Source organism: Pinus tabuliformis, chromosome 3_1, assembly GCF_031772625.1.
Source record: "Pinus tabuliformis cultivar Carrire ecotype Pingquan chromosome 3_1, CPIR1, whole genome shotgun sequence".
In the NCBI taxonomy this organism is placed as follows: domain Eukaryota; kingdom Viridiplantae; phylum Streptophyta; class Pinopsida; order Pinales; family Pinaceae; genus Pinus; species Pinus tabuliformis.
This window is the reverse complement of record NC_142301.1, coordinates 747,143,346-747,155,502: the sequence shown is the minus strand read 5'-3', so window position 1 is coordinate 747,155,502 and position 12,157 is coordinate 747,143,346. Positions and strand designations below refer to the sequence as shown.

At 36.1% G+C, this 12,157-nt stretch overlaps 1 protein-coding gene across 2 annotated transcripts in view; it reads right to left on the bottom strand.

The window, feature by feature from the left end:
* The window catches only part of PIR121 (transcription activator), a 481,847-nt gene that overhangs the window by 195,127 nt on the left and 274,563 nt on the right, over positions 1–12,157 (bottom strand). For both annotated transcript variants that reach the window (XM_089411826.1, XM_089411827.1), the window contains one exon: positions 327–476. In XM_089411826.1, the coding sequence (XP_089267952.1) occupies positions 327–476 (150 nt within the window). The remainder of the gene's footprint in view (positions 1–326; positions 477–12,157) is intronic.

Here is a 12,157-nt window from a genome sequence, read left to right as displayed (position 1 = left end):
AATAATTCACATGCTTTGAGTTCTCTTCTTTTGAAAGAGCAGGTGAATGTATCTCTCTTTCTTACATCTTCAATTTAATAAATCTCTTCCCTTCAATTTCCATAAAATAAAGATTAACGAATATATATATATATATATATATATATATATATATATATATATTTGGAAATTGTTTCTACAAATTATGAAAATGGAAAATAAGGAAATACAATAGCAAAAGCAAAGATTGGGACATACAGGACTCACTGAATATTGTAATACACCTACGTAATAAATAAATAATTCAAAATATAACTAATATCCAACTAACAGAAGCCTTCACTTACATATGAGCCGCAGTAAAAACTGGACTTCCCATGTGGAACAGGTGTCCGCTGAACTGGTCTTTGGCACACTTTCAATGGGCGAATATAACGCTGGGTAGTATTACAGAAGACAAAATTTACCAAGAAATCATTTTGCATCTCTGTAAAAATCTGAAAGCCAACAAAAGGAAGTGTGAGGAAGTCTTAGAAACAAACTCATAAGTGAAATAACACGTCAAAAATAAAAATAAAATGTTACCCTATTCATCCTATCTCTCTCTCTTTTTCTTCAATGGTACTTTCCTGGTCCTACCCCTTCTGCACTCTTCTCATGTATTTGTTTGCAGAGTGAGTGAGTTAGTTTACATTATGTTTCACGAGTTATAAGTTAGCCTGGGCAATCCATCAGATAATTCTGTTGAATCTACTTTATTTCAGTCCCGTTGAACTATTTTGCTAAGTTACCAGGATTCGGATCCGGATCCGGATACGGATTCGGATACGGATCCGCTAATTTTTTGAAAAGCCAGGATCCGGAAACGGCAAGGAAACGTCAAGTACAAGCAAATAAAAAAAATTAAAATTTTTATAATTAAAATTTATATTAATATAAAAATAAAATCATAAGTTAGTTTTTAAATATATAAATTTTACATACAATAAATAATTATTGTATAAATAATTTCATATTTAATGTATCATTTATTAATATTAATTAAACATTAATTAAATTTATATAAAAATAAAAAACATATGTGAATTTTTAAATATATAATTCAATGTAATACTTTAAAAATAATTATTAGTTTAATTATAATAAAATTAATGCATCATTTATAAATATTTAAAATAATTATTAATTTAATTATAATAAAATTAATGCATCATTTATAAATATTTAAAAATCAATTATTAGTTATAATATCTATATTAAACTTATTTTAGAAAACTTACTTTTTAAACATGAAGAGAAATTTTAAAATTGATTAAAATAAAAACTTACTTTTTAAACTTTAAATATTTAAATTAACAATAAGTCTATTATAATTTTCGTCACATCCACGTTCATTAAAGTTTATAATGTCTTGTATTATAAGCGATTATAATTTTCTTGTGTATTTTATATGACGTTTGAATTTTTTTTTTTAACCTGTCCGCTGAGCAACAACGGGCAGAAAACGAGGCGGTGGCTGAGCACCGTGGCTAAGCCTTGCTGGCTGGGGCAATCACTGACTGACGGCAGCGTGCGGACAACGGCTGACTGATGACAGTGTTCTTGGCTGGCTAAGTTTCGATTGTCGCTGTAAATTTATGCTATTCTGACTTTCTACCCATTAATGTTTTAGAGATTTAAAATTATTCTAATTTTAGTTTTAATAACTTTATATTATAGAATTTTATATTAATATTTATAATTTTATATAAATTTTATTTATATGAACGACATCTACCCATATGGTTATGCTATAGTAAATTTTAAAATATTCTAAAAATATAAAAGACATAGGGCAAGGCAATTATTTTTGTCAAATTTTAAGAATATTAAAAAATCTATGGTTCCCAAATATTTTTCTTTAAAACATATAAAAATCAAAACTCTAGAAATTATTAATGCACTTCTAATTTATTGCCTACACGGCATCCTAGTTATCCGGATCCTTGGAGCGCGTGCAGATGCTTGTGTATTATATGAAATTATATTGTTTCCCATTTCTCTCCTGAATGGAAATAGAGCTATCCAGATTAAGGAGAAGTCAAAATTAATCGAATTGCCTGAAGTGCCAGACTCGGGAATCATATTTAATTTATAAAATCAGAGAGAGAAAACGTCAAAATTTTGCCCGCATAACGTGAAACGATCTTTGCGGCTGCTGGGAGTTTAGAAACATTAATGGGTAGAAAGTCAGAATAGCATAAATTTACAGCGACAATCTAAACTTACAACGACAATCGAAACCTAAAAAAAGTCCGTTTTTTTGACTTTTCCATGACCATTTCACTGTTTCCGGCAGCCACCAGCGGGATTCGTATCCTGGGAAAGTTTACCGTTTCCAAAAACTGTATATTTATAAAATACGTATTTTAGACGTATTTTTGGTGTATCGTATCCGGATCCGGTTCAGATCCGTGGATCCGGCAATATTCCTCTTGCCTCTGCCGGATCCGGTAACATAGCTATTTTGGTCATCACTGGACATTAGAAAAGTTATCTCATTTTATCTACTGCCAAATGCAAGCAGGAATTACAACATGAATCTTAGGCATATCCAAGACCGATAATATTATTCTGAACCTAAAGCTTGCAAAAAAAATATGCTTAGCATTTATTCACAATTATTGTGTTCGGAGTTTGGCATGTGATAAGAACATACAAAAGAAACATGAGAGGAAGAATTGCCCACTGAAAGTTGTGTCTTTGCATTACTCAATGACACAAGTTAATAATAAAGATTTGGAACTATGCTTAGCATTTTTTCACAATTGTCGTGTTAGGAGTTTGCCATGTGATAGGAGCATACAAAAGAAGCATGAGAGAGAGGAAGAATTGCCCACTGAAAGTTGTTTCTTTGCATTACTCACTGACACAAGTTAATAATAAAGATTTGGACAAAATCAGAGAATGGAGATAAAAATATACCTTCAACTGTTTATAAAAGTAGCTTAGAATTGAACAAAATCTATTTCAAAGGGATGGTGAAAGGAGGGAACTCAAGTATGAAGGGCTCTAGTGTTGAAAAGTGTAACTAGATTCGGTCTTCATAATGACATGTAAATATGATTTTATCTAATGAGATGTAAATAAGAAAAATAAAATTATTTTATTGACTTGCTTCATGGGTTTCATGAGCAAGTGATTTTGTTTTGAGTCAACACTCCCATTGAGAGTCTTTAGGATTTATGTGTCATCTCGTCATAAAATACTAGAGTCATTGTCATGTAATGAAGTCATGTTACACTTTGTAAAAGGTCAATCTTGTCTATGTAAAGTATCCTCCAAGAACTTGTCATCTATCCTCTTCAAGTCGGCCTACAAACGATGAAGGAACTCTCTAGAACAAGTTGGCCTACCTCCAGCTGTCATGTCGGCCTAAAGGACATGTTGTGAGGTGTATAATATATATATACACACACTCGTCCTCCATTTGAAGCACCAACTCAACTTGAATTTGGTGAAGGAAAAGTGCGAAACAAAGGTGAAACAAAAGTGCAAAGAAAGGGCAGCGAAAGAGTTTCTTCTAGGGCAAAAAATAAGGGTTCTTCTGGACGAGTGAAGGAGGTTTCTTCTGGGCAGCGAAGAAGAAATTCTTCTGGGGCAGTGAAGAGGGGGTTTCTTCTGGGGCAGCGAAGGAGAAGTTTCTCCTAGGGTAGCGAAGGAAGGATTCTTCTAGGAGAACAAGATATAGATCTAGAGACCGAGATTCTCTAGAGGAAGCCAGTGATATCATAGAGACTGAGTTTCTCTAGAGGAAGTCAAGAAGGAGGAGTGTGAAGGATAGAGACCGAGTTTCTCTAGAAGGAGTCGAGGAGAGCAGTTCAAGATCAAGAAGAAAGGCGAGGAAGGGAAGAGGCAGAGCATCAAGGTTAGTGACAAGGTTCTTGGAAGGATACTAGAGTCAAGGGTCTATGTCATGGTCTTGGTACTTATCAATTGAAGATCTAGAAGAAGAATTTTGATTGGGTTTTCCTCTCGAGAAGTGAGAGGTTTTGGCCCTGGCTGAGAAGACAATTAGCAATACTTCCTTATGATTATGCTTCAACCCTATTGAAGAACAACCTCACTATGTAAAAGGACTTTAAACCTGATGTAACTTTAATAGTGCCCCACATTCACCCCCTGGCTCACCACTCATGGATAATTTAAGGCTATTTCAAGCATTGATGTGGATAATATAATTTTATTTTCTCTTATGTATATTATTCTACATTGACACAATTGAGTTTAGTGGTTTTTTTTTTAAGTTGATATATTATCAAAAGCTTTGCTGGAGCAAGATCCTATTACAAACGACTGTAAAATGATAAACATCTAAGCCATGAGATAGGAACGTAGTCTCTTCTCCTGGGCTGGTGTTCAAGACTTCATGTATTTTTATGAGTATTCTAGTGTACTGCCTAACAAACTTACCTACTAGAAAGAGAAATTTACATATCATGGATTCTCTGATAGTTTTTCATGGCTTGTAGACTATTTGCTCCTGAGTTGGTCTGATGCTTTCTAAGGATATCAGGTACTTTTTGTTTATGTCTCTTTTTGTCCTTGTGTTCCTCACTATGATTATGTCTCTCGCCTTTTTGGAATTTCCATACAGCGATGTTTTCCTCCATGGAGGATCTCAGCAATCCAATGTTTGTATGTTTTCAAAATATTATCTCTGCGACTTTCTATTACAGAGACATGATTATCATTTTAGATGATCTCCAGATTATGTTTGTTTGGGGATTAAAACTTCTTTCCTCTCTCTCTTTTTCAGTCTGTAACAGATTGCCCACCAGTCCGGTTTTAGCTCATATGCAGTTGTCCATCTAGCAAATGTAGTTCTGATCATTATATTCCTTAGATAATATATTTTGCTTTTTCGTTCCTGAAAAAACAAAATATATTAAAAAAAAAAAAACCCATCATTGGAAAAATAATGCATAATAATCTTCAATATATTAAAAATAAAGGAGAAAAAATAATATTTATCCTTAAGAGCATCAATAATTATAAAATGGAATTATATGATAAATTATTATAAATGACGTGATAAAAAATGGTAGAAATGGATGAAATAGACATTAAATAGTTGTAATTATAATGACGAATTAGTGGCCTGTTAACGTCCCCAGGTATATGGCATATGAAGGTATTTTCAGATAAGCAGGTGTTCTCTATCTCAGAGTTTTCCTTACCTGATGCTTTCTAAGGATATCAGGTACTTTTTGTTTATGTCTCTTTTTGTCCTTGTTGTCCTCACTATGATTATGTCTCTCGCCTTTTTGGAATTTCCATACAACGATGTTTTCCTCCATGGAGGATCTCAGCAATCCAATGTTTGTATGTTTTCAAAATATTATCTTTGTGACTTTCTATTACAGAGAAATGATTATCATTTTAGATGATCTCCAAATTATGTTTGTTTGGGGATTAAAACTTCTTTCCTCTCTCTCTTTTTCAGTCTGTAACAGATTGCCCATATTATTTTTTCTCCTTTATTTTTAATATATTGAAGATTATTATGCATTATTTTTCCAATGATGGTTTTTTTTTTTTTTAGGAACGAAAAAGCAAAATATATTATATAAGGAATATAATGATCAGAACTACATTTGCCAGATGGACAACTGCATATAGTGTGTAGGCTTCTCAGCCAGGGCCAAAACCTCTCACTTCTCGAGAGGAAAACCCAATGCACCGAAGAAGGATCATAGCAGATTCAAGGGCTACCTAGGGCAAGATCTTCAAAACCCTAGATCGAAGAAATCTACACCAACAAGAATCTTAAAATCATCTACAAGGAGGAAGCATGTAGAAAGACCGAAACCCTAGAAGCAATCCAAAGGACATACACCACCAAAGAAATGGAAGCTCTTCAAATCTAAGGTTGGATCGAAAGGATCTCACTTGAAAGAGATCATTCAAAGCAACAAGTTCATCATCAAGTTGAAGATCCTATCTTCTCAAGTAAGTACATTTTATTATAATCTAATCTAGTGAAAATGACTTCATGTTTCAAGGAGAACCAAATGTTGGTTGGGATATCAAACTACCTTGCATGGAAAATAAGGATAGAAATAGTCCTCGAAGTAAATGAAGTCATTGATCATGTTCATGGAAAGGTCTCCAAGCCATCTGAAGAACAAGCATTATCTGAATACATGGAAAGGGATCTCAAGGCTCAAAAGATTCTAAAGGAGTCTATCAAAGATCCACTCATTTCCTATGTAGCTGAGCTAGAGACATCTAAAGAAATATATGATAAATTGATAGAACTTTTCTCTAAGAGCATGATAGAAAAGATCATAACACTTAGATCTCATCTATATAAATTGAAGGTGTCAAAGGATGAAGGGATATCATCGTGTCTTTCAAAAGCATCTCAAATAAAAGGACAATTGCAGGATCTAGGAGAGATGGTATCTGACAATGAAATAATCTTTGTTATTCTAAAGGCATTGACTAATGAGCAAGGTAACCTCATATCTACTAGTGAAGAGGAAGTTATCCCATTCATCAGATTATGGTCTCTCTGTAACGCAGAAGAGGATAGGTTGAAGAAAGAAAGTAACAAAAACTCAATTAGAAGGGATCAAGCAGTGACAAAAAGAAAAAGGAAATTTGGAAAGTTTGATCCTCCAAAGAAAAAGAGGAACATGGATAAAGTAAGATGCTATGGGTGTCAAGAACTTGGGCACTATAGAAGAGATTTTCCTCAATGTAGTAAGGACAAGAGGAATAGGGAAGAAGCCCACATTACTGAAGAAGTGAAAGAGCCTGAGTCAAAGAAACTTAAGAATGAAGTAAAAGATCTCTACTATGACTCAGAGATCTTCTTCACTAGAAGGTATCTTTCACTTGTAAGCTTTAGATAGGATGCAATGTAAACAAGATAGAATGCATCAGATTAGAAAATAGCATCGTGATAGAAGCATTAGTAGTAAGAGCTCATGACATGGAAACAGAAAGTGTGTTTGGAATAAATTGTTTACAAAGAATAATAAGCTCTTAGGAAACCTCATTGATACTTATAGAAAGAAGCAGAGGTCATCATCGACTGGGATCATCATAGTCAATAAAGAAAACATATGTCGGGTGAGGATATGAAACATCCTCAAGTTTCTCTAATGAAATCCTTATCAAAGGAATCACTGATCTAGAAAGGAAGCAAAGATTTTCATCAGGAATTCCAACTCATGGGATTCAAGGGATGATGGTATGATGAAAGAACAGGAAAGCGGGTTTGAAGGATAAAGTCCTTTTGAATGGAGCTACTACAGGAAATCTAGATGACTGAAAGGAAGATGACATATGTATGCTTACATAAATTATTATGAAAGTCATGTCATATGGTTGCAGATAATATGGATCACTATTTCCATCTTGAGAAATATGATTAAGAGAAAAAAGAATCTCCTCCTCTGAAAGAATGCAGCAAAGCATAAATCACACTAGATGAAATCAACATAATAGGTTCTCATATGAATCATGAGAAAGCTGACTACAATTAAGGAACTATGATTGGAAGCTCCTTGGAATGAAGTGTGAAAAGATAGGAAGTGATCGTGATAATATGCAACAAAGGTAGAACGCGTTCAACATCCGACGTCCAAGAGGATTTAACTAGAATATCTCCCAGAAGATGTGAAGACTCTGATAGAAGTCGGAGAAAGATAGAGACCCTTGACAATGGATATCTGTGGGAGATGTGACAATATGCATGCAGGACGTTAATACTTACAGGAAGATGCCATGGTGAAAGATCATCACAAAGGTAACTTTGATTTGAAGTGTTCATTGATTATTTTTTAACTAATATCTGGATGGGCTTGTGTAGGACTGCCAAAGGGAAATTTGTTAATGACTTCCAAGTGGACCATATAGAAGGATGCAATGTCCCTCCAAAAAATATGGCATGAAAGCATAATGACATGAAGCAAAGCCAGATAGAAAATTTGATGGATCACTTTCTGATGAGTTAAGGACATGACTAACTCATGGATAAAAGTGATGGATGATCTGTGCCCTATGTAGAAGTTCCCAAAGATGAAGACTCATCAATGAAGGAGAAGTTCATGACATTGAAGGAAGGAGCTTTTCAAGCAGCTGTTTTTCCAGGATCTCCACATGAGGAGTTGCAATAGGTCCTTGGTTAAGAGGGAGCCTAAAAAGAAGTTTCTTACTTGGAAGAAACTTGGAAAATTCCTAAGCAGGGAGCTTAGGTACATTCCTTTGTGATAGGAATGAGTACATTCCTTTAATGGAATATGTCCTCCTAGTTTGAAAAGGAGAGATAGACATGTCGTTCTGGTCTTCACTTGGGAAGACAGAATGGAGGATTGTGTAATCATTTGGCATCTGATTCTATTTGGGGATGAGATAGGGCATCCCAAGAAAGAGTAGTCATGGAGGACCGATATTCTTTGAGGATTGGGGAGTCCAAGATAAGAATAGTCCCCATGGAAAATATCCTAAGATAACTCTGGTGGGGTATGTTCCGATAGAGACAATCATGATGGTGTTTATAAATCATTGGTCTCACCAGCATTGAAGCTCACGTCTTGTGGAGAGATGGAGTTGTTAGTGAAGGCCTTGCTATGTAACAATTTTGGTTAATATGATGCTATACAAATAAGTTACAAATCTGAATTCTTCTTATGAGAGATTCTTCAGATTGAGAAAGTCCAAGTACCATTATGAATACCTCCCTAGTTAACAGGGAGTGTTGAAAAGTATAATTAGGTTCGGTCTTCATAATGACATGTAAATATGATTTTATGTAATGAGATGTAAATAAGCAAAATAAAATTATTTTATTGACTTACTTCATGGGTTTCATAAGCAAGCGATTTTGTTTTGAGTCAACACTCCCATTGAGAGTCTTTAGGATTTATGTGTCATCTAGTCATAAAATACTAGAATCATTGTCATGTAATGAAGTCATGTTACACTTTGTAAAAGGTCAATCTTGTCTATGTAAAGCATCCTCCAAGAACTTGTCATCTATCCTCTTCAAGTCGGCCTACAAACAATGAAGGAACTCAGTAGAACAAGTCGGCCTACCTCCAACTGTCATGCCGGCCTAAAGGACATGTTGTGAGGTGTATAACTATATATACACACACTTGTCCATTTCAAGCATGCAACTCAACTTGAATTCAATGAAGGAAAAGTGTGAAGCAAAGGCAAAACAGAAAGCGAAGAAGAGGCAGAAGAGAAGTGCAAAGGAAGGGCAGTGAAAGAGTTTCTTCTGAGGTAGCGAAAGACTTTCTTCTGGGGCAGCCAAGAAGAGTTCTTCTAGACCAGCAAAGGAGGAGGTTTCTTCTGGGCAACAAAGAAGAGATTCTTCTGGGGCAGCAAAGAGGAGGTCTCTTCTGGGGCAAGGAAGGAGAAGTTTCTCCTATAGTAGCGAAGGAAGGAGTCTTCTAGGAGACCGAGATTCTCTAGAGGAAGCCAATGACATCACAGAGACCGAGCTTTTCTAGAGGAAGTCAATAAGAAGGAGAGTGAAGGATAGAGACTGAGTTTCTCTAGAAGGAGCTAAGGAGAGCAGTTCAAGATCAAGAAGAAAGGCGAGGAAGGGAAGAGGCAGAGCATCAAGGTTAGTGACAATGTTTTTGGAGGATAGAGTCAAGTGTCTGTGTCATGGTCTTGGTTCTTATCAATAGAAGATCTAGAAGAAGAATTTTGATCGGGGTTTCCTCTCGAGAAGTGAGGTTTTGGCCCTGGCTGAGAAGCCTACATACTGTGTCACTTGTCTTTTATTGTACGTATTGCTAATTGTCTTGATGAAGAGAACACAATAATAACATATCGAAGAAAAGACATTTCCACTGCGATTTTTTGAGGAGCACCAGCATATTTGTTGTTGTAGCAGAGGCCCGAAAATCTAGGAGATCAAGCATGCACTAGGTTGGGACTGAGGCACATATATTGAGAAGGTTCAAGCAGGAATTCCAGCAAAAGTTTCAAGGAGGTTCAGGTCAAACAACGCATTTTTCAAGGCTATTACAGTGAGATTTTTGCGGCAAGGTCTGGCCAGAAAATCAAGGAGTTTACACTAGTCTGATAGCGCAAATTTTTAGGCGAAAAGGGCTTTCCCTGGCACGAAAAACACGGTTGCCATTCAATGTACAGAAACGAAATTCAAGGTTGATTTTACGAGTCTATGGCCTGAGTTGCAAGGAAGAAATTCAGGGCATAGGGATAAAGTTTGAGGGACTAATATGTTGAACAAAGGTGTGCAACACTAGAGCAATGATTGTTGAACTGTGCACAAATTCCAAGAACAGCCACACCATTTCCTAGACATTAGCAGGGAGATATAAGTACCCTATGTAATTAATATTGTGTAAATAATTTCTCTATGAAAAGCAATAAAAACTCCTCCTAGACTAGTTTTCCCCTTGTGGGTTTTTCCAAGGTCAAAGATTAACCAAAAATCAAGTGTCATAATTTTATGTGCATGCTTGTGTGAATTTATTTTATGAGTTGTGTAACGATCAGAGGTAGCCAAGCAGTGTTTTGTGCGAATGCAAACTTATGTTTATATATATCAACTACAATGAAATGGGTTTTGGTCATTAAATAATGATATCCAAAGCAAACTAAACCGGAGGGGCTACAAGGACCCATATTTTTCTACATAGTATCAGAGTCGTGAGAACCCATAGCTGATAAAAGTGATTAGCCAACAAAAACCAATCTATTTACCAAATATTTGTGGTTGAGAGGGAGGTTGGTTGCCCCATTTCAGTGATTGAGAAGCAGTGTTGGTTGAGAGGATCATGGCCATTGGTTTGAGGGTGGAGGATAGGCTAAGTGGTGTGAAAATTCCTTGAAATGCAGCAACTGGAAAAAATTCTTCTAACAAATAAATTAATGATGCAGTTTTTTTTGTTTATGGCAAAATAACGAATTACTCACACTGCAATTTCTTCCCAATAAAAACGTTGCGGAAAATAAAATGTTGGAACTGAGAAATATAAAGCACACACATATAAAAATGACAATTATTTTTGGACAAATGTCTGCGTAAAAACCCAATGTGGGAAAATTGGTGCAACAATTGAGGGTTTTTATTATTATGCAGCAGTGAAATTAAGAGTACAATAAAATGACGCCAAACTAACATTTCTATCTGAGAGAAACACTGGCTAAAATATATGAGGGAATTTACTGTCGATTTGAGATAGCATCGGATGTGCTCTAGCCATGAAAATTGGTGGAGAGGCTAAAGCACATGCGATCTCCAATACCCAGAAACGGTTTGGGCAGATTCTAAACAGTTTGGGAGATATTAAAATAATTAATATTTTTAATGGAGTCCCTAAGTCTAAACTTAGGGAAAATAAAATATTAATCTGAATTAATATAAAACTGTGTTAGAATGGTCCAAAAGTCATGGATCAAGCCAGAACTAATCTTAGCCGTTGATCAGGGACTTAATCTCGGTCATTGATTTGTCAAGAAGAAAAGTATAAGAGGAGGCTTGAAGGTCACTTGGAGAACACACCAAGAGATCAAGATTTCGACTTTCTGGGGATGGGTTTGCTGAAAAAGTTGAGAGAGTGATCAGAGTTGCAACTGAAGGGCAGTGAATACAAACGCAGAGAGGCAGAGATAGCACCGGGAGGATCAGCGCAGTAGCCAGAGAGAGGGACGCAGAAGCAGCCAGGTCTCACGCAAAGCCAGCCAAGGCTCACACAGAGCCAGCCAGGAGCTGCGCAGTGCCTGAAAGGGCCAGCGTGGGTGACGCAGAGGACCACAGGACTGGCGCAGTGCCTCCAAAGGCTGACACAGGCCAAGCCAAAGTGACGCTGGGATAACTCTGGGCCAGAGAGAGGTTGACGCAATCCCTAAAGGATGACGCTGGGGTTTCGTGGGGTAGATTGGAGCTGTGAAGCTGCCGGACTGTTTATCCGAGCTTTCAACCGGAATATCTGCTTCCAAGTAGAGAGGTACTACTGCCGAGAATTTTCTCTGTTGGGTGAGCCAGATTTGGCACCCAAATAGTATTCTGAAACCGCTTAATAAATCAAACCCTCAGATCGTTGTGTCGATTTTCCCGCATTGGGTTTTTCTGTAGACATTAGTCCAAAAACAACAGTGTCACTTGTGTGCTTGTTTATGTTTCCTTCAGTTGATGATCTGT